Below are 27,093 nucleotides of genomic sequence, written 5' to 3'. Positions count from 1 at the left end.
AGTCATGGACCTAGCAGTAGAGAATTTTGGCGGTAAGGACCTACACGCATCAGATGCCACATGGCGCGCGTCCGCTATGTGTATTCAAAAATATTTTTCAAACGCACATAGCGGACAGGTGCCAAAAATGAAATTAGTGCAAGAGCCACATGGTAGTCAGGTAGTAAGTCTATTTTGGCGTGCGTTGGGCGCGCGTAGGCACCTATGCAGCTTAGTAAAAGGGGCCCAAGATTTTTAAAACCCTCCTAAATGATAAATAATCTTGGTTTCACAAAGTAATAAAGGTGTAGAATTCCATAATTTGACAGCTAAATAAACTATCAAAAACCCTCTTATATCAAATCTTACGAACTACAGGAAAGGCTAGATTTAATGCATAACGTTCACATATAGACCAAATTGAGGTTGAATAAGAAATCAAGGAAATATGGTCAACGGGACAGCAATCATAAAAGATTTTATGAGCCAAACAGGCCAACTTGAAATCAATCCTAAAATTAACCAGCAACCAGTGAAGCTCCCTAAGCAATGGTGTCACATGGTCATATTTTTTCTTACTAAAAACTCAACTTTGCAACACAGTTCTGCAACAATTGAAGCCTCTTTAAATAGATCTGATTAATCCCTACAAACAAAGAATTGCAGTAATCTAATTGCGTAAGAACGATCACTTGTACAAGCAATCTAAATTATGCTGGAAAAAATGAAGAAAGAATAGCTCTAAGCTGTCTCAATTTAAAAAACACTCTTTTACATAAGTTGTAAACTTGATTTTTCATAGTCAATTGAGTGTCTAAAATAACACCTAAAACTCATGATGATTTTCAAAGATCAAACAGTCCCCAGATTCAAAACTAAGATTTTGCGGGATTTAATCAATGAGTTATCAAAGTATAGTAGCATAGTTTTTGACGTATTTAACATTAATAAATTTTAAGATGCCCATTTATGAGTTCTGGAAATATAATTTGAGATAGCAGATTCACAATCTAATATATCGCTTGATAAAGGTAACAGAACAAAAATATCATCCACATAGGAAGCTATCAGGCTCATTTTCAAAAGAGAAAAACATCTCAAAAGTGACATAGGTCTGCATTTGGACGTTTTTATTTTCAAAACCTATTTTTAGCGTTTTTCTATGGAGTCTGTCAGAAGTATGTCCAAATCTCAAGGGGGCGTTTCAGGGGTATGTTCAGGGTGGGACTTGAGCGTTCCTAAGACTTAGATGTTTTTCAGCCATAATGGAACAAAACAAAAACGTCTAGGACTAAAACTTAGAAGTTTTGAGCTAGACCTGTTTTTATTATGAATAAGGCACAAAAAGGTGCCCTAAATGACTAGATGACCACTGGAAGGAATCAGGAATGACCTCCCCTTATTCCCCCAGTGGTCACTAACCCCTCCCAACCCCCAAAAATGTGATGAAAAACATTACTTGCCAACCTCCATGCCACCCTCAGACATTATACTCAAGTCCATCAGAATAGAATGCAGGTCCCTGGAGTGGTCTAATAGTGGGTACAGTGCACTGCAGACAAGTGGACCCAGCCTCCTACCTCTTCCTACCTGTTAAAATTGTGGAGGAAACTGCGAGCCCTTCAAAACTCACCAGAAACCCACTGTACCCACATATAGGTGCCCCTTTCACCCGTAAAGGCTATGGTAATGGTGTAAAGTTGGGGGTAGTGGGTTTTGGGGGGGGGCTCAGCAGACAAAGTAAGGGAGCAATGGTCAGATGTGTACCTAGGATCATTTTATGAAGTCACTGCAGTGCCCCCTAAGGTGCCCTATTGCTGTCCTGGGATGTCAGGGTGACCAGTTTACTAAAAATGCTGGCTCCTCCTACATCCTACATGGCTTGATTTTGGACGTTTTGCACTTGGACCTTTTGTTTTTCCAAAATGGACCAAAACAAAAACGTCCAAAATACAAAACGTCCATAGTACTTTTGAAAAAAATATAGACATTTTTCTTTTTTCGAAAATGACCTTCTTTCCTGTTTAGAATTTGGACATTTTTAGTGTAAAACATCCAAATTCAGATTTAGACGTCATATCGAAAATGCCCCTAAAATAATGAGGAATTTAAAAAGTTCCCCAACAAACTAATAAAAGCATTAAACAACAGGTATGAAATAGGGGAGCCCTGAGGGACTCCACAGGCAGAATTCCAAGTTTTTGAGAGCTTTCCATTTTTCCTTAGGCTATACTGCCTATTTTTGAGGAAACCCTTGAACCATTCCAAAACTAAGCCAGTGCTAACTTCTTTGTTAAACCATGTAAGATCATTGTTGAGCAAGGGAAAATGTACCTTACTTTTGCAATTCAACTTGCCCTCAGCTTTCGATTTAGTAGATCATGTTTTATTGTTGCAGAATTTGGAAGAGTTGGGAATTACAGGCAAAGTTCTCGAGTGGTTCAGGGGATTTTTGAGTTGTAGATCTTATAGAGTTAAGCTATATTCAGATTCATCATTTAATGGAGTAATCCCTGTGGGGTTCTGCAGGGTTCCCCATTGTCTCCGGTATTGTTTAACATCTTTTTATGATCATTAAGTACTTTATTAGATAGAAATAATTTTCTTCATTATATTTATGCTGATGATATTACTGTGCTTTTTCTGACATAAGTACTATAAAAGTTCAGAGCTGTACATAACTTCTGGAAGGTTGGGTGTATGGTCATAAGCTAAAATTAAACATGGAGGAAACTAAATTTTTATGTTTTCATACTAGAGCAGATCAAATTCCTCGGTCGATGTCTATCAGTAGAGTTCACTATAGATCTCTTCAACTATTAAGATCCTAGCAGTTTATATTGACAGCTCAATTTCATTAGTATCATAGGTTAGCCATGTAGTAAAAAAGTGTTTTTTTCTAATGAAGAAACTTCGTACAATAAGGAAATATTTTGAATCTAACCAATTTGAACAGCTAGTTCATTCCTTACTGTTATCAACTTTGGATTATTACAACTTGATTTATTTAGGCTGTTCAATGAGTTTGCTAAGAAGGGGAAAGGGAATTGGGACTTAATATACCGCCTTTCTGAGGTTTTTGCAACTATATTCAAATCGGTTTACATATATTCAGGTACTTATTTTGTACCGGGGCAATGGAGGGTTAAGTGACTTGCCCAGAGTCACAAGGAGCTACAGTGGGAATCGAACTCAGTTCCCCAGGATCAAAGTCCACTGCACTAACCACTAGGCTACAAAATATGGCGGTTACATTGATTTTTGGCTTATCCAAGTTTGATTATGTGCTTTTCACTGGTTTCAAATTTCTGCCAGAATAGTATTTAAATTGGCTTCTGTTCTTTATAAAGTGTTGAAGGGACAGACTTCAAATTATATGATTATACATTTTTGCTTTACATCTGTAAGTAGAGTTCGTAGATGAACTAGTGATAATTTTTTCATAACAGGAAAAGGTTAGGCCTTTTCGGTGGATTACTTGCAGTCCAGGGTACAGCTTATGGAAAGATATTGCAGGGTTGTTGTTTTTTTTCATCACAATCTAATTGGATATTCAGGAAGATTATGAAAACTTATGTTAAAAAAATTTTTTAATTAGATTGATCTTTTAATTATTTCTTCCCAGAAGGATGTTCTGGCTTCTTTTGATTGGAACCCGCTTGGAACTGTTGAGGTATTAGCAGGCTATAAGCCAAGATGTAATGTAAAAACCCAGATCACTAAGCCTATTTAATAATATTAAATGATCAACAGTATCAAAGACGCCTGAGACATCAAACTGCAACAGGACTGAGGGTATATTTTGACTAAGCAAGTTCTTAACCTTGGTAACCAATATTACCAATAGTGCCTCAGTACTGTGCCTAGCTCTAAATCCAAACTGTGACTCATGAAGACAATGATGTGAATCTAAATAGAACTGTAGTTTTATTGCAGCTAAACATTCCATTAGTTTAGCAAACCAAGGAATACTGGCAACTGGTCGAAAATTTGCTGCCACTGACATATCGGCATCACCGGATTTGGGAATTGAAGTCAAGATTATTCTACCAAAAACCCGAGGGAAGTTTCCTTCTTTAAACAGTATATGTAAGCCACATTGAGCATGCAAATAGGTGGGAAATGTGGGATACAAATGTGACAAATAATAATATGTTTACCAGCTGTTCTATCCATGCTATTATTTGAGGGGGAGCTGTTTTTAACAGATTTGAAGGACACTGATCATGCATGCAAAACTTGCCAGCTAACTTTTTAAAAACAGATTCTGCTTCACTTGGAGTAACATCACTGAATACAGACCAGATAAGATCTGCTTTAGTATCAGTGTCTTGACAAATAGACATTTCAAATGATCTTGCACTATCCAGGGCCGCTGAGAGACAGACAACAAGGGAAGGCTGAAGTGCGAGCCTGCACGCTTTTCATTGCGTGCAGGCAGCTGTCGCCATAACCAACCCCGACGAGGATGAGGTAGGAGATAGCCTTTGAAATTCGGAGGGAGGGATGGCGGGCGGGCCCTGGGAGGGAGGGAGTGTCTGTCTGTACCACCCACGGAGTCGGCGCGGCGCCGGACCCCCCTGGAGGTCCGAGCCCAGAGAATTTTGTCCCCCCTGTCCCCCCCCTCTCGGCGGCCTTGGCACTATCAATTGGACCTGAATGTAATAATTAATTTCAACCTTGTTTCTAAAATAGCTAGCCATCCCCTCCATTGAAGGATGTAAATCTTCTGAAGTTTGAGTTTAAAAAAATGAAGAATTTGTAAGACATCTAAAAAGTTTAAATAAAATTCTACTATCTGTTTGTTCTGATCCTATTAATTTCTGATAGTATGTCTTCTTTGCTTCATTTTCTGCAGATTTATAAGTTCTAATCATCTGTGAACACTGGGGACAATTCTCAAATTGTCTACATCAGGCCAAAGTGTGAGTACAGTTAACCCACAGACTTTCTGCCAATTCACAAAGCAAAAATACAGTGAAGGATCCCTCCTCCTTCATTACAGTATATATAGGCACAGACCTCCTCAGAAGCCTGCAGATGTTAGCTGTCTGCAGCTAGTAAAAACACTGCTTACTGCACAATGATCTCTGTACAGTCTTCAACATTAATAATAGTCTGTCCTATTTTGCAACTGAATTTCTACCCATCGCCCCCGTTTCAAGGCACTGAATATTAAACGTGTGGCAGGTTTACCAGCCACAGATACTACACAGAGAAGCCAGGATCAGGCCACATAATAATGAACCAAATCTCATGTTTTTGTGCTCCATCCCAATTAGTACATTTGAACTTTGTCCTCTGCTTAATGACATGTTGATGTATCTCAGAAAGTAAATGCCTGATTCTCAAATGTAAAAACTCACTTATGAGGGCTGGAGGTAGGATGAGAAGTTAGTAATAGCTCTACAGACCTACTTTCCAAAAAAATACACCTATGCCCTATGTGTTAAGGAACTGATTATACCAAGGTAAATATTATTGCTTTCTCCTCCAGATGTAATAAAAACAAATGAGAATACATAGAGGGGCATAATCGAATGAAAACGTCTATCTCCATGGGTGTTTATCTCCAAGAACGGGTCCGTGAAGGGGCGGACCGAACTGTATTTTCGAAAAAAATAGACGTCCATGTTTTATTCGACAATTTGTGAGCTGGGTGTTTTTGTTTTTCAGCGATAATGGAAAATGAAAGCGCCCGGCTCAAAAACGAATAAATCCAAGGCATTTGTTCATGGGAGGGGCCAGGATTCGTAGTGCACTGGTCCCCCTCACATGCCAGGACACCAACTGGGCACCCTAGGGGGCACTTTTACAAAAAAAAAAGGTAAAAGAGCTCCCAGGTGCATAGCACCCTTCCCTTGTGTGTTCAGCCCCCCAAATCCCCCTCAAAACCCACTGCCCACAAGTCTACACCTTTACTATAGCCCTAAGGGGTGAAGGGGGGCACCTACATGTGGGTACAGTGGGTTTGGGGGGGTTGGACGACTAAGCATTAAGCAGCACAATTGTAACAGATAGGGGGGATGGGCCTGGGTCCACGTGCCTGAAGTCCACTGCACCCCCTAACAACTGCTCCAGGGACCTGCATACTGCTGCCAGGGAGGTGGGTATGACATTTGAGGGTGAAAATAAAAAGTTGTGAAACATCATTTTTTGTGGTGGGAGGGGGTTAGTGACCACTGGGGGAGTCAGGGGAGGTCATCCCCGATTCCCTCTGGTGGTAATCTGGTCATTTAGGGCACTTTTTGGGGCCTTATTCGCGAAAAAACAGGGTCCAGGAAAAATGCCCTAAATTCTAGCTACAAAAGCATACTTTTTTTTCCATTATCGGCGAAAGGCGCCCATCTCTGTTCGGGTGATAACCATGCCCCAGTCCCGCCTACACCATGCCTCCGACACGCCCCCGTCAACTTTGTACGCTTCTGCGATGGAGTGCAGTTGAAAACATCCAAGTTCGGCTTTCGATTATACCGCGTTATTCGTTTTTGTGAGATAAACGTCCATCTCCCGATTTAGGTCGGAACTTGGGCGTTTTTCTCGTTCGATTATAAGCAGGACAGTAACATAGTAAGTGACAGCAAATAAAGACCTGAATGGTCTATCCAGTCTGCCCAACAGGAACATTCATTCTCATAACTAGATAGGCTGGACAAAGATAGGACTACTATTTATGCGGTCCGATTTGCCTGGTTAACTTATCTGGTTAAAGGCTGGATATTGGCATTTATCCAGTTGTGCCAACTCCATCCTGTAGAATTATGAGCACAGTCATGCACTATGGAATGGGTCAAAAGACCAGAGATTAATAAGTCTGTGTGACTTTGGAATTTATGATCTCTGGTATTTATGATCTATTATGGTACCCTTAGGGGCAAGGCAGGCTTGGGAAAGAAACTAGTATAAACAACAGAAGAATGTTGTCTAGCAGCTTAAGGGAACCAGATGCTGGGAACCAGATAATAATCTGTGAGAAGGATAATTTGCAGAAAAAGAGTCATGTAAATCATTGTCTGAAACAAACGATATAAGCTGCAGAATCAGAACAGTATTTCAGAGATGCAGACAGTGAACATCTCTTTAGGTAACTGTACTGATCTCTCATGAGAAACTATTAATTGTATCTGTACTTGGTAAGCAAATAAAAAATATACTTTCTCATATGCACATAGCCTTGGTTTCTTTTATCCTCCCAAATTGTGGATGGCTGGTATATGCTAATTTGGGAAGGGTAAAAGGGACCTAAAAACAATCCTTACTCCACCCCAGACTGCCAGCACAGTGCTGTTAAAGGGGATAAACAGCAATACTCTCAGGGTAATTGCCACTGAATATTTTCTCAGGGTAGTTTACATATTACCTAGGGTAATGGAGGGTTATGGGCCCCTTTTACAAAGCACAGGCTTACCGCTCACTAAAAAGGAAGTACCACCGGGTTACCGCAGCAGCCCAGCAGTAGTTCCCACCCCCCCCCCCAGCGCACCGACATATCCATCGGTACAAAAATATATTTATGTTTGTAGTGCCGATATGTAGCCGGCAGTAATCGTGCAGTGCTGCACGCTGCTTGGTTACTGCCTGGCTAGCGCAGGAGCCCTTACCGCCACTTCAATGGGTGGCAGTAAGGGCTCCCCCCCCCCCCAAAAAAAAATGGCTGCATAGCAAGTGCTTCACTTGCCACACAGCCATTTCTTTTAAAAAAAAAAAAAAAAGAAAGGCCTACCTTTTACCCACTGTGGTGAAAGGGGGCCTCGTTGCATGTCAAAAACATTTACCGCAGCTTGATAAAAGGGACCCTAAAAGTGTCTTGCCCAAGTAAACCAGTAAAGGCCTCTCCGAGGGGCCCTTTTACTAAGGCGTGTAGGCGCCTATGTGCGTCCAATGTGTGTCAAATTGGCACTACCGCCCAGCTACCGTGTGCCCTGGGCAGTAATTCCATTTTTGGCATGCGCCCAAAACACATGGTTGTAAATACAGTGAAACCTCGGTTTTCGTCACCTTCGGAGATCGTTGTTTTCGGTTTTCGTCATTTTTTTCATCCAAAAATTTGTCTCAGTTTTCGTCTGTCACCTCAAATTCTGTCTTCAGCTGGCAGGGTCTGGACCGCTCACACAGTACAGCTGCCAGAGTTTTACTGCAGCCAAGAAGAGCAATAACGGAAGCACAAACGTGCAAAGGGCGCTGGCTCTAAGCCCCTCCCATCAGAACGATGCTGGATTCTCCTACCACCTGTACTTTCTTGTTTCCTCGGTTTTCATCGGTTTCGGTTTTCGTCGATAATTTTCGGATGAATTATCGACGAAAACCGAGGTTTCACTGTATTTTCTAACATATGGTGCTTACCTGGCAGTAATCGGCAGTTGATGCCCACTGAATGCTTTCCTCAGGGTTAGCATGTGAGACCTTGCCGCTAAGTCAATGGGTGGCGGTAAGATCTCAGGCCAAAAATGCACACATGCTGGTTTTAATTTTGCCACATGTCAATTTTCCGGCACAAGAAAAAATGCCTTTTTCCCAGGCACGCTGAGGAAATGGACCAGCGCGCATCCAAAACACGCGCCTATACCAACGTAGGCCACTTTTAGGCGCGCCTTAGTAAAAGGGCCCCTTAACTAGTTAGCTCACTTTGACTATTAATCTCAGTGCTTTTATTTGTATGCGTTATAGATGTTATTCTGTTAAATCATTTAAGAATGTCTTTGAATTGGATGGAATATAAATTTTAATAAATTAAAGTATCTATTTTTTTAAAAAAAAAAGTCTCAATCCGTTCTGTAGCAAAGTGGCCACCTGACACGTACAGTGTGTGCCAGACTCTGAGTAACAAGGCTCTCCTAGCTTGCCAATTAATGTTCAGACATAAGAATGCATCTGAAACACAATTGCCTTTCTTTTCACAATGCTAAATGCAGAAACAAAACAGCCTTTATTTAAAACATGTTTTGCAGTTTCACCAACAGTCCCACCAATAAAGGAGACATCTCTCTCCTGACTCATATTTAGCAAGCAGAAAAACATTTAAAAGCTGAACTAATGAACTTCTTTCTCTCTCTCTCTCTCTCTCTCTCTCTCTCTCTCTCTCTCTCTCTCTCTTTCTTATTAACTTTGTACAGTCGTTTATGATTCCTGTTGCATAGTTGTTGTTGTTGTTGTTGTTGTTGTTGTTGTTGTTTCTTGCTTGTACGGTATTGAAAACCAATAAAAATGTTAAAACTAAAAAAAATAAAAGTACTAATGTACTTCTGATTTCTTGCAAGCAGTTTAACACTGACTGTTTATAAATTTTCTTAGGGCTATCTAGAATGGTTTTGGACAATCATCTATCTTTGGAGTTCAGTGATTTGCATTATACCTTAATTATACATGATCGTCACATCCTCCTACCTCCTTATCCTCTGAAAGCTATCCTAAATTTTGTCTAAATTTATTTAGGGGTCCTTTTACTAAGGTGCGCTGAAAAGTGGCCTGCACTAGTGTAGGCACGTGTTTTGGATGCACGCAGATCCATTTTTCAGCGCACCTGTAAAAAAATGCCTTTTGGGCAGTGGGGGGGAACGAAAATGGATGTGCAGCAAAATGAAAATTGGCACACATCCATTTTGGGTCTGAGACCTTACCGCTACCCGAACACTTAGCGGTAAGGTCTCGTGTGTCAACCAGATGGTAATGGTCAACATGCATTCAAATGCTGATTACCGCCCACACGCTGGAAAATAAAAATATTTTCCCGCGCGCATAGTGGACGCGCATAAGAAATTAAATTACTGCCCAGGCCACGTGGTAGCCTGGCGGTAATTCCAAATTGACACATGTTGGGCACGCATAGGTGCCTACACGGCTTAATGAAAGGGCCCCTTAGTGCCATGGCTGCAAGAGTTCCCAATAGCTAAATGTTCTATAACATCTGGGCTCCTTGAAGGCATAACACCTGTAATCTGAGAGAATGCTCCCTTATATTTTCTATTGTTCCTAGAGCAAAATCATTAACAGAGATACTCGGGAAGCCCCAGTCTCAGCCTATTCTCTTTAAATTATGATCTATCTCACCCCCCCCCCCCCCCCACGCCCCAACTACAAAACTGAAAACATAAATGAATATGCTAGAGTGTAACACTAAACAAAAAATGGCAAAAATTCAATCAGTCCAAAACTCTGCTGCGCGACTCATTTTCCGCCAAAGTCGCTAAGCTCACATTGGCCCCCTCCTTAAGTCACTTCACTGGCTCCCTATCCATTTCCGTATTCAGTTCAAGCTTCTCTTATTGACCTATAAGTGTATTCACTCTGCCGCTCCCCAGTACCTCTCCACTCTTATCTCTCCCTACGCCCCCCCTTCGGTACTCCGTTCTGTAGATAAATTTCTCTTATCCGTCCCCTTCTCCTCTACTGCTAATTCTAGACTCCATTCCTTTTGTCTTGCTGCACCTCACGTCTGGAATAGACTTCCCGAGCCTGTGCGTCTAGCCCCGTCTTTGGCCGTTTTCAAGTCCAAACTTAAAACCCACCTCTTTAACAATGCTTTTGCCTCCTAAACAATACTCAATTGCCCTGTCCTTTATCCTCACTTATTTTTTCCCTTACCCTTATTTGTTCTGTTTACCTGTCTTATCTAGATTGTAAGCTCTCTGGTGTACAGCGCTGCATATGCCTTGTAGCACTATAGAAATGATAAATAGTAATAGTAGTAGTAGTAACCCCAAAAGTGGAACACAATCCACTAAAAATGTCTCAATCACAACAAAAAGTAACATTTTCAGCCATAAACATGGCCCAACATAACTACAGAGGAGGTAGTGCATGCAAATATACTTCATGCATATTCATTAGGGATAGCCTGAAAATCTGAATGGTTTATAACCCTCCAGGCTTACAGTTTAACACCATTACTATGCCTCTTTCATTTCATCTTCCTCATATACAATCCCAAGAAATTCTCAAAGGTTTCACGGCACCCAAAAGTCTCAATTAAGTTTTTGTTCCTTCAAGTTGGTTATCATCCTTGAAGATGCATGTGCAAGCTATGGCATGGACTGATCATTCCTTAGTATCATTGGATATACTCCTACTGTGTGCTATTGAGAGGCCTGAGTTGGGAACTTGGTCAAATTTGTGAGGCTGAAAGTAGATCCTACGGCACTGATTGATGCTTGGTTTCTTCTGCTGGGTGATATTTCTGTTTTGAGGCCAGCAGAGATAACGGATCTTTGAAATCAGCATTGGATATGATGGCCCAAATAAAGAAGATGGTTGTGAAGAAACGAGGGAATTCTTTGCCGTGATTTACAGCAGCATTACGTCAGGTGCACCATGAACTTAGGCAAACGGAGTATGAAGACAGACAGGAGATAATGAGTCCAAATTTAGTTATATGGTGAAACTGAAGGAATATACTTTGACTGTACAATCTGAGAAGCAGCAGTATTATAGGAAGAGGATTGGGGACTCTCTGAATTGTCCAAGGGCACTTTTCTCAATTATGCGCTCCTTGACTGAAGAGCGTAAGGTATTGGAAGATCATTGTCCTTTTTGTCCCAATGAGTTTGAAGTATTTTTTGAGGGGGAAAGTTTTCACATAGTAGAGCCTTTCCCACAACAACGGATTGTTGATGTTCCTGAGATAGAGCCTGTTTGTCACTGGGACTCATTTGAGGAAGTACATAGAGTGGAAATTATTTCATATTTGAAGACCTGTAAACCTACAGCTTCAATGGAGGATGTTTGTAGCCTTCATTTTTGCAGCAGATGGGAGGTTCAGTTTTTTGTTCCAGTACAATCACCCATAGTGACTGTAATATCACAGACACAAGAGACGCCAAGCACCCTCCCTGCCCGTCTTCAAATCCTTGCTCAAAGCCCACCTCTTCAATGTCGCCTTCGGCACCTAACCATTCTACCTCTATTCAGGGAAACTCTAGACTGCCTCAATTTGATTGTCTGCACATGTTGTCCATTAGATTGTAAGCTCCTTTGAGCAGAGACTGTCCTTTGTTAAACTGCACAGCGCTGCATAAACCTAGTAGCGCTTTAGAAATGTTAAGTAGTAGTAGTAGTATGTTTGAGGGAATTCTGTGATGGATGACTGTTAACCATTTATGGTTAAATGTGGGGGAAACAGAGATTTTGTTTGTCTCTTCTGAGACCTCCACAAAGCTTCCCTCAACCATTTTCTTGGCTGGTGTTTCCATTTCAATATCTGATATGGTGAAAAATGTAGGTGTCCTGCTGGATACCTGGCTGACATTTAAGCCTCAGATTCAAGCAGTAGTTAGGAATTCCTACTATTGACTGCGGCTGTTGAGTAAGCTTAAACCTTTGTTGTCTAGAACAGATTTTCAAAAGGTTGTGCAGGCCATGATCTTGAGTGTTTTGGGATATTGCAATATTGTGTATCTAGGCCTGTCAAAGTATTGTTTACAGGCATTGCAGATGGTACAGAACTCGGTTGGTGACTGACCATATTTTTTTTAATTACATTTGTACCCCGCACTTTCCCACTCATGGCAGGCTCAATGTGGCTTACTTGGGGCAATAGAGGGTTAAGTGACTTGCCCAGAGTCACAAGGAGCTGCCTGTGCCTGAAGTGGAAATCGAATTCAGTTCCTCAGGACCAAAGTCCACCACCCTAACCACTAGGCCACTCCTCCACTGTTGCTACTATTTGAGATTCTACATGGAATGTTGCTATTCCACTAGCAACATTCCATGTAGATGTCAGCCCTTGCAGATCACCAATGTGGCCGCGCAGGCTTCTGCTTCTGTGAGTCTGACATCCTGCACGTACGTGCAGCACGTCAGACTCACAGAAACAGGAGCCTGCGCTGCCTTCTACATGGAATGTTGCTAGTGGAATAGCAACATTCCATGTAGAATCTCAAATAGTATCTATTTTATTTTTGTTACATTTGTACCCTGCGCTTTATGGCAGGCTCAATGCGGCTTACATGGGGCAATGGAGGGTTAAATGACTTGCCCAGAGTCACAAGGAGCTGCCTGTGCCTGAAGTGGGAATCGAACTCAGTTCCTCAGTTCCCCAGCACCAAAGTCCACCACCCTAACCACTAGGCCACTCCTCCACTTACCCATAGCACCCATGTTGCAACAACTGTGCTGGTTGCCTGTGGCACAGCAAATCCAATTTAAATTGTTGTTACTGGTCAATCAGGGTTTATAACATGACTCTCCCTACTATTGGCTTGCGGCTTTTCAGCATTATGTACCATCGAGGGTTTGCGTTCTGTTAGTACTGGGTTGGTTGTTATACCAGATTTAAAGTGCCTGCGATTACAACTTACAAGAACTGGTGCTTTTTCTGTGGCTGGACCTCAGATGTGGAATGAACAGCCTTATTCTTTGAAAATTCAACAGAATACTGTGTCATTTAAGCAGATGTTGAAGTGTTTGACTATCATGTTAATCAATGATGCTTTCAGGTGTTTTAGCTCTTGTATTCATGCAGATTTGATGCTATGTACTTGATTAGTGATCTGTATTGTTGTTCTCTTTCCATTATTATGTATGTTGCATTGTTACCTTCCTTAGGCATAAGGCGGGATATAAATAAACATAAACATCCCCCTGATTCTATAAAGACCACCAAAAATTGCACATGCAAATTTAGGCATGGTTTGAATTTGCAGGCACAATTTAATAGAAGAACAAGCCAATTAGTGCCAATAATTCGCTTTTTAACAAGCAATTATTGGCTCTAATTAGAATTAATTAGGTATTACATGTGTAAAGTTAAATGCAGGATCTGCACCTAAAATTTATGCATGGCCTGACAAAGGGGATGGTCATAGGCATTTCAGGACATTACAGGGGTGTGGTTTTGAATTACACATGTAATTACAGAACAAAAGGTGCTCCACGTGTAAGTTTAGATGCGGGCATTTGTACCACATTTTCGTTGGTGCAAACAGTGGCACCTAAATTTACATGTGACTATAAAGCTTATGCATTATTCCATAAACTGCATTAAACTTAAGGTGCTACTTATAGAATACCGCTTAAGCAGTGGGGGGGGGGGGGGGGGGGGATTTGGCACCATTTACTCAATCTAGCCCTAGAACCACTGTAATTAATTAGGGATTCTGTTACTAAGCTGCTCTAAAAAGTAGCCTTAGTGTGCTCATGTGCATGTCTTTCCTGCACGCTATGGCCATTTTTAGTACAGCTGGGAAATGGCTAATTTTCCTTTTTCTGAATTAATAGCCACACACTGACTTTGTCATTAGAGCGTAGCCATTAAAAAAGATTGATGCATGAGCCCTTACTGCCTACAAAATAGGTGGCAGTAAGGGCTCGTTCATTAATCTTTTGCAATGGCACTAATCAGTTAATTTAGTATGCAGGAAGGCAGATGTGTTAACTGATTAGTGCAGAAATACACACTGTCTGCTCCAGACATGCCCCCTCCATGAAAGAAAGAAAAATTTTAGTGCACAGTTTGCTCATCCACATTGCAAAATTACTGCAGGACACCTCAGTGCATCCTGCATTACGCCCTTTTCAGCCGCAGTAAACATGCGCTGGTGCTTACCGCAGCTTTGTAAAAGGATACCTTTTTAATTAAGGGCCTGTTTACTAAACTGTGTTAAGCATTAAGACACATCTAATGCATTGGCCTTAAATACAAATCAACCTACGCCTGCAACTTCTTCATAGGTACACAACTATGGAATGCTTTACCCAAATCCTTAAAATCAACTCGGAACTATTTAAATTTCAGCAAATTATTGAAGACCATCCTGTTCAAGAAGGCTTACTTCCCAGACTCAACCTAATCTTACTTCTTCCTGGATTCAGCAATATTCATGGACCCTATTACCTTGTATTACCCTTGTTATTCTTTGTTGTTTATATGATACATATATGCCTATTATTCTATTATTACTTTGTTTAGTTATGCTTTTTTTGAACTGTAGCCTACCCTACGGTTCTGTGTAAGCCACATTGAGCCTACAACTAGTGGGAAAATGTGGGGTATAAATTAAATAAATAAATAAATAATGTGGGGAAAAAGGTTTCTTAGAAAACACAATAAAGCATTTTGTAGTAATTTGACTGTCAGCTTGCGTTAATCGTGCATTATTTTTTATTTTTTTTAAATTTCTTTATTGAATTTTCAGAATTTACAAGATAAACTTATAAATGGAAATGCAGCAGTAATAATGTACATAGGTTGCTATACCACAAACAGTCAGCGTTGTCTCAAAACAATGAATATGTTATTTAGCATTATTTAACAAAATTAACTATGAAACTTAGTCTACTTTCGTAGACCACAACAATATTGGGGGGGGGGGAGAGTAATGCAATAAAGGAGATAAAACTAAAAGAAATTCAGTACTAAAGTAAATGGCCTAGCTCATCCTCCATCATATTTCCACATCCTTAATACATTCTACACATTACTTGGACAACTTTTTAGCATCCATAAACATTTTCAGCTGGTCTGGTTCAAAAAAGATGTATTTGTTCCCTAATTATTTGATACAGCATTTACAAGAGTAAGCTAACAAAAATGTAGCGCCCATAGTTTTAACCTCTTCTCTATAAACAAGAAATGCTCTCCTGCGATCCTGAGTAGTTTTAATCACATCTGGAAAAATCCAGATTTTTTGACCATGAAAAAGTTTACATGTGTTCTTAAAATAAAGTCTTAGTAACGCTTTTAAATCTTGTTCGAAGACAAAGGATACCAATAATGTCCTTTGAATAGTTATTTCTGAAATAGATTCTTCCAAAAACGCGGATAGGTCCTGCAGATTTATTTCTGGACCTTGATTAATATCGATTGGATTCGCCTTGGAGGATTTATCAGGCAAATAGTAAACTCTATTAATAGGTGGTATTGCAGATTGAGGATAAACCAAAACTTCCATTAAGTATTTTTTCAAGAAATCCATTGGGGCAACTCCAATTGAGAAAGGAAAATTCAATAACCTCAAATTTAGTCTTCTGTTATAGTTTTCTAAGTATTCTAATTTTCAGGAAGTTTTCATTTTGCCTTTTATCAAAGTATCTGTAACAGATTTTAACGATGTTATTTCAGTTTTTTGATTGTATTGTTCAATCTTAACCATTTCCAAGGCTAATGTTAAAGAATCATTATTTATTTTTTTTAATTATTTTTTCAGGATGGAGTGTGTCATGGACTGGGAATGGGTACGGAAGACTAGATAACATAAGGTTGACATTGGAGCACTTAGCACCTCCTAAACAGGAGGCAGTAAGTGCACCCATGTTAATTTTTTTGCAGGTCCCACCTGCTAATGGAAAAGTTAGTGCAAGACCTACAAAAAAAAGAAAATACTTAAAATACTAGCACCTTAAATCTATGCTTAGCACACTGGAAAGTCCCATTTTCAAACTTGCTAAGCCCATATTTTAGCATGTGTTAGTCAAGGGGGCCCTAAGCTCCTAAACTGAAAGTTCTTACTTAAAGATTTATTTATTTATTTAAAAAACGTATATTCTGCTCTATCCGTAATCTTGTAGGCAGAGTACAACAAGCATAAACATAATAAACAAAAATCTACTACATAACTAATCCACATACATACTGTATACTCAAAGTAGACAGGACAAATGATACAATTCATGCCTAAGATATTCAAAAAAATACAACTGATTCCCTACCCCAAAGTCCTCCCTCACTGAACATCAATCTTCATTAATCTTCAGATATGTTTATAATTATTTTTTGAAACCCATCTCCTGCAACTCTCTAATACACTTTAAAGGGAGTTGATTCCAGAGTTGTGGCCCCGCAATATAAAAAATTGAGTGCCAAAATTCCTACAACCTAACATCCTGATAAGTCGGTACATCTAAAAGAGCTTTATTAATAGATCATAACAATCTCTTTGGCAGATCACACACAGTGGCTGCAAGAATAGTCGAAATCCTATCAGTTAACCCTTTGAAAATCAGGTACAAGATCTTAAATCATATTCCATATTTCCTGAGCAGCCAATGAAGTTGCTTGAACACAGATGTAATATGCTCATAGCAACTACATCTCCCTAATATTTATTTTTATTTATTTATTTAGATTTTGCTCATACCTTTTTCAGTAGTAGCTCAAGGTGAGTTACATTCAGGTACACTGGGTATTGAATGTAATTCCCTCGCCATGGCATTCTGGGTAACTTGTACTGCCCTCAGCTGATATTTCCAGATACCCAAAAACAAACTATTGTTATAATCTATGCTTGGAACAACCACACTTTGTACTACTGTACGAAATTTGTCTGGACTCAGAACGTCTCAATCGTCACACTATCTCCAGTTTAAAAAATATATTTTAATCACTTTTTGTACATGATGTTTCATTGACAAGGTGGTATCCATAATCACCCTCAAATTATGCATTTTGTTAACAATAGGGATAGGTTCCCCTTCAAAAACAAACTCCTTCGGAAAACTACAGTAGAATCCAACTTGTTAGCCAAAAATAAAATTTGTGTTTAGATGACATTCAGTGTAAACCCCCCTGTTTACTAAGCTGCGCTAGTGGCTGCCATGCAGAAACGCAGAAACAGCCCATTCAAAGTGAACGGGATGTGTCAGCATAAGCACATGGTAGCCGCTAGCATAACTTAGTAAACAGGGGAGGTAAGTGATTATCAAACATTCACAGATGATACCCCTCTTAATTTATCAAATCCTCTCTCAGGGTCATCATCAATTGGAACTAAAAATTGAATATCAACTGCATAAATTTGAAATTGCACTCCCACAGCCCAAGCAGCAGTGTACATAATGGTAAAAGGAAGATATTAAACAATACAGCTGACAGACAGGAACCTTGAGGTGCTCCCATGGTAATGTTAACAAAATCTGATTTCCCTGATGCCTGCACAACACAAAATTGTCTGCCTTGTACAAATGATGAAAACCAACTTAAGAAAGTACCACCCACTCCAATAGATTCCAGTTTCTGGATCAAGATATTACAATCTAATGTATCAAAGGCCACCGTGATATCTAAAGCTACCAGTAAAAATCTCTGACTTTTATCAAAATCTACTCTAATCAAATCAGATAAGGATAGTAACAGTATCTCTGTATCATGATTCAGATGGAATCCAAACTGATTCGCATCCAAAATATCGTGCTGTTCCAAAAAATCACCCAACTGATCATACACTACCTTCTCCATCACTTTTGCCACCAATGACTCATTCGTCACTCCACTTTTCAATAGAGGTTTAACCGCACCTTTCTTCAATTCTGCAGATACCACCCCTTCAATAAAGCATTTATTAACAATACTCATAAACAATGGCACCACCACAGTCTTTAATGACTTTTCACCACTGAGGGTACACAAACATCTATTTTACAAAAGCTAAAGTTGGAGAATATATCCTACCCTCAGACTCACTCACGACCACTTGAAACTCCTGCCGTTGATCACTTTCATTCTTCCCTCTGAGCTGTTCAATTAATAACTCCATAGGTTCAAACTGATCAACAATCTTACTTTCTCTACAAAACCATGAGTAAATTTGGTACTTGATATTCAAGAATCCATCCCAGAAGACTTTCCAGGATTCCTAATCAGTGTAGACACTACTGAAAACAACTCTTTACAGCTAGACAGAGCTTTATCTATTATCTCATTATAATAATGACATTTGGTAGTCTGCCGTATCTATTTATACTGTGCCAACTGGGAAAGATAGCTTTCTTGTGTTACCCTCAAAGGGAATTTTCTCCATTCCCTTTCAACCCTTTGCAAACCCTGTTTTAATAACCAGAATTCTTCAGAAAACCAGGGCACCTTATGCACCCTTATACTTTTCTTTTCATTTACAGGAGCTACCTCATCTAGTGCTCCCCTCAAACACACATTCCACTTTTCCACCACTAAATCCATATTATTCTCTTATCCAATTTGGAGATTAAAGCTTTTTTTAGATCCTCAACCTCATATGGCTTGTGACACACATAACTTCTGGACCCCAAACCGACACAACTCTTCCTATCCACTCTCACACTAAAATAAAGTAAAAAATGATCCATCCATAGGACTAGAACAATATTCCCCATCCTAAAGTACGTTAATAGCATCTCACAAGCAGTAAAAATTAGGTCTAGCATGTGACCTCCAATATGGGTAGTCCTGTCCACCCTCTGATTCTAACCCAAGGCCTCCATTGTCATCAAAAAATTCAAAACTATTTCATCAGAGTCAGATGTATCAACTCTCATATTGAAATCTCCCAACAAAATAAAGGCAAATTCCACTAACCATTCAATCAAAGGTAAATAATTTTGATAGAATACTCCTGGAGCAGCATAACAAGATACTAAGTTCAACACAGATGAAACCAATACCAAAATTTCAACACACTCCAGCTCTACACATTCCATATGAGTAAACTGAAATGTATTACTAAAAATCAACAACACCTCTCCCCTCCCCCCTTCTCTCTCTTGCTTGAAATAATGCAGAATACGTTACAGGGCAAATTGATTTACCAATACAACATCTTTCTCACATAACCATGCTTCTATAATACAGCATACATCAATCTTCACATCCCTTATCAGATCAAACAACACTGACACTTTATTCCAAACTGACCAAGTATTCATTAAAACAAACTTTCCACTCATGGGAAGGCTTCAAATAAGGTTCCACAGGAATAGAAATAAATGATGGAACTCACTCCAACTTCCTTCTATAGCCCTCCAAATCCCCATACCTACCCCTTCCCAAAATCACTGGAATATTAGCAAAGCACATTGTAGATAACTCAACCCAACCAACCCTACACTATCATTTAAATTTTAAATTTTGGGGCGCAGATTCTCCCAGGAGTACAATATTACTGCACCATAGTTAGGGCTTCTGACTTGTATTGATTTTATTACAGCAATCCACCAAGTCCAAGGGGAGCTCTGAGCTTTAGGCAGTGCTGAATTCTTACAGCAACACAGCTGTGTTCATTGCTGGTGCTATAAATGTCAGCAATTCATGTCAAGCTACCTGCAATTTCTCTTGGGCTTCGCAGATTGCTAAATGAAAATATGTGAAATTCAGAAGCCCTAACCGTAAGACTGTGGATCACATCTCTCCTACATACACACAAACATATATACCCACACTGCCCCCTCCTTCAACACTGTCTGATCAAGAAAGGGATCTGGGTGTCGTCGTCGATGATACGCTGAAACCTTCTGCTCAGTGTGCTGCTGCGGCTAGGAAAGCGAATAGAATGTTGGGTGTTATTAGGAAGGGTATGGAGTCCAGGTGTGCGGATGTTATAATGCCGTTGTATCGCTCCATGGTGCGACCGCACCTGGAGTATTGTGTTCAGTACTGGTCTCCGTATCTCAAAAAAGATATAGTAGAATTGGAAAAGGTACAGCAAAGGGCGACGAAAATGATAGTGGGGATGGGACGACTTTCCTATGAAGAGAGGCTGAGAAGGCTAGGGCTTTTCAGCTTGGAGAAGAGACGGCTGAGGGGAGATATGATAGAAGTGTATAAAATAATGAATGGAATGGATCGGGTGGATGTCAAGCGACTGTTCACGCTATCCAAAAATACTAGGACTAGAGGGCATGAGTTGAAGCTACAGTGTGGTAAATTTAAAACGAATCGGAGAAAATTTTTCTTCACCCAACGTGTAATTAGACTCTGGAATTCGTTGCCGGAGAACGTGGTACGGGCGGTTAGCTTGACGGAGTTTAAAAAGGGGTTAGATAGATTCCTAAAGGACAAGTCCATAGACCGCTATTAAATGGACTTGGAAAAATTCCGCATTTTTAGGTATAACTTGTCTGGAATGTTTTTACGTTTGGGGAGCGTGCCAGGTGCCCTTGACCTGGATTGGCCACTGTCGGTGACAGGATGCTGGGCTAGATGGACCTTTGGTCTTTCCCAGTATGGCACTACTTATGTACTTATGTACTTATGTCTGTCCCCCTTCAGATCACCCCCCTTCCAACACTCTCTCCTACCCTAACTCATCTCCAACATTTTCTCATTCAGCTCATTCTCCTACTCCCTCCCCTTCACTTCATGCTACCTCCCTCAGGGAGTCTTTTACTAAGGCACACTAGCATTTTTAGCGTGCACTAAAAACAGGTGTGTGCTAAACGCTAGAGATACCCATAGGAATACATTGGCGTCTCTAGCATTTAGTGCATGCCTATTTTTAGCGTGCACTAAAAACGATAGCGTGCCTTAGTAAAAGACCCCCTCAGTTCTTCCTTACCCTACATCACACCAAAAGCCCCTTATCCAATCTCACCCAGCTTCTCTCCTCTGTCATACATCCCCCTACCTTCATTTGTCCCACACCACACATCCCCTACTGTTGTCTCCCCTAGCTTATCTCTCTTCACATATCCCCTTGACTTCTGTTATCTCTAGCTCTTCTCCTCCCATACACACTCACGTTATCCTTCATCTTCCCTTCCATACATCCTCTTTCCCTCTGTTGTCCCCAGCTCTCCCCTCTCCCCACAAATATATCCCCTGCCCCTTGTCTCCATCATCTCCCATTTCTCCTTAGCCCCTTGCTCTCCCAAACGTTTCCTCAACTTCTATTCTCTCCCTGAATGCCATCTTTCTTAGCACTATCATTGTTGGTTGACCCAGCCTTCCCTGGTTCAAAAATGCAGCTGCTGCTGTGGCTTTCCTGAAGCCAGCAGTTGTTGCGTTACGCAATCAACATGGTCCTCGGAGTCCTGCATTGTTTTCAAGGCTTAGAAAAGCACAGGACTTCCTGCCCCATTCTGACTGCATGCTGGAAGAGTTGTGCAATGTAGAAAGGCTGCGGCAGCTGCTGAGTTTGAACCAGGACTGCACCTCCCTGCCTCGAGGCAAATTCTACATGGGACAAAGGGGTCCTTTTACAAAGGTACGCTGAAAAATGGCTTGCGGTAGTATAGGCGTGGGTTTCGGGTGCACGCAGAATCATTTTTCAGCACACCTGTAAAAAAAGCCTTCTTTTTTTCCCAAAAATGGATCTGTGGCAAAATCAAAATTGCCGCACGTCCATTGTGGGTCTCAGACCTTACCACCAGCCATAGACCTAATGGTAAAGAATTTGGGCAGTAATGACCTACGTATGTCAGATGCCATGGCGCACACCATGGATCCCATGCCTAAATTTATGCACATCAGTCCCAATTAAATCTCATTAGTGCCAATAATTGCTTGTTAAAAAGTCAAATATTGGCACTAATTGGCTCATTATTCTATTACATTGTGCATGCAAATCAGGAGCGTACCTAAATTTCCATGCACAATTGTTGGCAACTTTTATAGAACCAGAGGGATTGCATTTTCTCCATTTGTACCTATTGCAATTCTATAACACAGGCACTAACAGTTATGCATATGTTACACAGGTACATGTTTAGAATACTAGATTATATGCCCATATGTGCACACATATATGTGAATATGCCAATAATCCATCTAAGTGCTATTCTGTAAATATGTGTGTAACTTGGATAGCATATATTTGCAAGGGGACATACACAGGGGCAGAGCACAGGCAGGATCCCTCTTAGGCACATAAGTTATAAAAATACTATGTTGCATGTGTAATTAAGAGCAATGTGAGAGCAATGAGAGGCTGAAACAAAGTCGAGATTAAGAAGGAAGTCAGCAGCAGGAGGAAAACGCTGCAAAATAATGCCTTTAACCCAAGTCCCTGAAGAAAAGGGCGTCTTCTAGGGGAAGGCAATTGGATATCTTCTTGTTATGACTCAGCAAGCCCGAGCACTTGGACTGTAAGATAAGTGCATGTGAATTTAGCCACAGTGTTAATATCAATATTGGCTATTGGTTATTGGCTATTGGTTATATATTGATATCACTTTAAGTAGAGGTGCAGAGGGTGAACTTGTGAATCGAGAATTAATATCACATGCACATAAAAAATGTAAAAAGAGTTACCCGATAAACGAAGTGCTGGACCCCAGGCAGTTAGATTATTACCTGCCATATTGAGTGGGAAATCTGAGGGTATACTCAAAAAACTGAAAATACATATATTAAAAAAAATCTTTGTAGCCAACACTGTGACTTTTGGATTTTGGTAACTCTTAGTCCTGGTTTCGATAGCAGGCATGTGTACCTCTGGCATTTAGAAGCAAGCATTTACACCAACTCCAAGAGTGGTCATGCCTAAATGTTGCATGCATACATACCTGATTAAGCTAGTAGACACCTACTTTCCTTGGTAGACTAGGCTCCTACCAGCTGCTCTGTTGCAGAATTTCCCTGATAATGCCTATACTTTTTATTCCACTTTACTGTGAAGTTTTATTTTTATTTTTTTATTACATTTGTACCCCATGCTTTCCCACTCATGGCAGGCTCAATGCGGCTTACATATTATATACAGGTACTTATTTGTACCTGGGGCAATGGAGGGTTAAGTGACTTGCCCAGAGTCACAAGGAGCTACCTGTGCCTGAAGTGTTAATCGAACTCAGTTCCTCAGGACCAAAGTCCACCACCCTAACCACTAGGCCACTCCTCCACTCAAGGTAGATTCCAAAAGTGCACAGCCAGACTACAATAAATTCTTATTAAAAAAAATACATTTATCTACAGTTGCACAGCAAACCTACCAAACATCCTCCTGCAGTAATAAAATACTCTTGGCATACACTGGAAGTAAATGCACAAATGAGCAAACAAAAATAGCATAGCTAATGAAGAAAATACATATGGAGTAATCTTGTTTTAAGAGCATGTTGAAATTGTCTATGAACTGTCATATTGTGGGGAATTCTGTTTAGGTCACTCAAAGTAATTGGCTTTAATTGGTGATAATCAATAACTGGTGTGAACAAGCACTTAATTGGCAATCATTAGGAGTTAAGCATGGATCTGTCCTACATCCTATTCTATAACATGCTTTACACTTTGCTTAGATCCAGGTTACCAACATTTATCTTTTCTTTTAAACTGTTATTTAAGCTTTGCCTTAAATATTATTTCAGTGAATAATTTTACTATTGTATCCTACATAAAAATTTTCTTTCTACTTTTAGTTTTAGATCAAACAAACCACAATGTTAACCTTAAAAATTGGGGAAAAGGACTTCAGCAACCTTAATCAACGCAGACTGTAGAAACCTTTTTGTCTGCTTGAACCTTAGATTCCTTTTTTTTCTTTCAACAGTCCTGAAAAATCCCACAAAATCATTTAATTTTCAGTGCAAGCAGTTAAAAAACTAAGCAGCCAACAAGAAACTGACATCTTTTAAGTCATCTTAACCTGACGGAGCCCATTTCACCATCCTCAACGGCTTCTTCAGGAGTGACTTATGAACAGCATAGCCAAAAATATAATTTCACATATAATCCATGCACCAATTTGTATTATCCATGCCGCATATTGCCCCCCCCCCCTGTACAGGCATTCCCAGGATTTAGGCGCAGTTATAGAATTTTTCATTTACACACCTGCCTTTAGTTAGACAAGAGCAATTGCACCAGGCTTTGACAGGCATAAATGCTCACACTCAAAGTTAGACACAAAAATGCAGACTAAGCTAGTAATTTATAATGGCCGTTCCATGCAGAAATGACCCTTATAGAATAATAGCTTAGCGTGGATCATTCCTGCATCTATCTTTGGTTGACCTTTAGAGAATTCCCCCCCCCCCAACTATGCAGTTCTGCAGTTGTCTGAGGGAACTTCAGGCTCTGATTAGCCTACTCTAGTAATAATGGGATTCATTAACTGAAATGAAAAGTTAATTTTTGAAACAGTGCAGTTAAAAGAGAGTTTTCTAATCATAGGAATGTGTATCTGGTATAAGAATACCCATTTGCAACTGATTTCGATATTTAATAGTCTAAAATCCGAGCTGGACTATCAGTTCTAGGTAAAGTCAACAACAGAAAATACCAGCCTTAAATTTTGAGAACATTACTAGAATGAAATCAAGACTTGATGGGACTTGAATTTTACTATTACAATTTACAACATCAAAAAGGTAACAGAAACAGAAATAATAATAAAGAATACAAGGCAGAGGAAACAGACAGTAAGTTTAAATTAAGTTTCTCAGTAATGAACTATAACATCATTGACTAAGCCCATAAAGGAAATGCTTAATAGATCAGGGTGCATATGTAAGAAACATGCAATTGAGACAGAAAAACAATTTCTTAGCAGTTTGGATTTAGATATATTTCATCCTAAATTCTTCTTCCTGCTTTTGATTATTGCTGTGATGATGGCTGACAATGTTGCCACTGTTCTAACAGTGTGTACAAATCAGTCCACTTATACATTCTGCAATAGCTTGGTCAAAGCTCGCATCAAAATTACTACAGAAATGCACTACCATGATATGACGAGATCCACTTTATTACAGAGTAATTTAATAGAATAAGGAGAAGGCATATTTAATTTGCAGTCCTGCTCAATCATTCTGATTTTCTGTCACAACACTTTTACAGATCAAATAGGGAGCCTATTTCTGGCCTACACGTTCGTTCGTGGCAAAGGCAGTACGTCTGAAATTCAAGCTGACTCATATTTGCAATATTACAGACTTGCGATTTTTTTGCACTTAGGCCCGATTCCAAAACTAGTATTTCAAGAACTGAGTATGGTCGGCACGATCTTTTCTGTGATCTTATAACAGCATTATTACGGTGGTGGTATTTTATTCCTGAGAATGACACCAAGAAGTAGCCCTCGTCTGGCTGTTACATCTCTTCCCAGCGATTTAGTGGGTTTCTGCGGATTCCCAAGGGTCAGGTTTGACAGGCACTTCGCAAACAAAGGAACACAAAGGAGTGATTTCTCTATTAAAGCGCCATTCAGGCCGACACTGTGCTTTCCCTAAATGAATCACGCAGGGATATTACAACCCAAAATATGGGCGTCTTGCTGAGCCCTTGTCGCCTGCCAGGATGCCGTCATTTGATGCCACGCAACAAAGTTAATCGGTCTCACAGAGGGGTTCTTGCGCCAGCATTTGCAGCCCCCTAGATCTCTCCCCCAGCCCCATTTAAGAAATCTTTCCTTCCATTCTCTCATTTGCCAAGTGCTACTCTGAGCTATGAGACCCAAGTCAGCGGGAGCCAGGAGTGCTGGCTGCTAGGGGAGCGGCGGGCGCTTACCTGAGCTGTCCATGGTGCTGCTGCTGCCGCAATCCGCCTGCCGGGCCGGGCTCCTGGCTGCCGGAGCTGGAGCTGGGACCTGAGCCACCGCCTCTGCCGCTGCCCCGCCGCCCCTCCGCCGCTCCTCCTCGATCGCCGCCTGCTCACCGTTGCTGTCCACGAGCTGCAAAGATTCGTAGCCATCATTGTTGGTCTTTTTGCGGTAGCTGCCCAGCAAGCTCATGGGGCCTCCCGCTGCCGGACAAAGGCCACCTCACAAGCTCATACCCGGGCCCCCGGCCTGGTGAAAAGCCGGCTGCAAGGAGGGGGGGGAGGGAAGATTTACAGGCAAATGGGCTTTGATTGCCACAGGCTGAGTCCTTTCGGGGCTTCCTCCTGGCCCGCTGCCAGCAACTTCCTCTCCCAGTGCCCGGAAGCACTAAGTGGCTCTAACTCGCCCTCCTCCCAGTTGGGAAGAGCATCCGACAAGACCCCTTCTTTGCACGCCAAATGTATTCGCTATTCACTCTTGCAGAATTACGCAGGTAACATATCATCACAACAGTACTATATATATATATTTTGCTCTAGCTCAGTCCTAGCTCTTTAATCTGGCAGCTCTGGCCTATGACCATATGCGGGGGCTTCCCCTTCCCAGATAGCGTTCAGTGGCAATGCAGCCAGAGGGGGGCTCCAATGAGAACCCCTTACGTTAGAAATCGGCTTTACTGATGGATTTCAAATGTTGATATGTCAGCCAAAACAAGGAACCTACAGTATAATTCTTTGGCAGAACTGTTACTTAACTTCACATCAATGGTAGAAAAATCATTTTCTGCCTCTTTCAACTGGTGGCTAAACCAAACAAAAATTACTAAGATTAGCCTTTATTCTGATGTATATACTTAATACCCGAAGCGGCATTAGTGTTTAAATTAAAGGCACCCCTGTAATATAGTTTATGATGCACTTAAGGACCTTTTGTGTGGGCTAGAAATAGCATGATAAAC

At 40.6% G+C, this 27,093-nt stretch overlaps 1 protein-coding gene across 1 annotated transcript in view; it reads right to left on the bottom strand.

Annotated features, from left to right (window-relative positions):
- DNAJC6 (DnaJ heat shock protein family (Hsp40) member C6) overlaps window positions 1-26,327 on the bottom strand; it is a 131,881-nt gene extending 105,554 nt beyond the window's left edge. The window contains exon 1 of the mRNA XM_030206603.1: window positions 26,105-26,327. Coding sequence (XP_030062463.1) covers window positions 26,105-26,327 — 223 coding nt within the window. The remainder of the gene's footprint in view (window positions 1-26,104) is intronic.
- Window positions 26,328-27,093: the final 766 nt, after the last annotated feature.

The sequence above is a fragment of the Microcaecilia unicolor genome, chromosome 6 (genome assembly GCF_901765095.1).
Source record: "Microcaecilia unicolor chromosome 6, aMicUni1.1, whole genome shotgun sequence".
NCBI classification, from domain to species: domain Eukaryota; kingdom Metazoa; phylum Chordata; class Amphibia; order Gymnophiona; family Siphonopidae; genus Microcaecilia; species Microcaecilia unicolor.
This window is presented reverse-complemented; position numbering and strand designations above follow the sequence as displayed.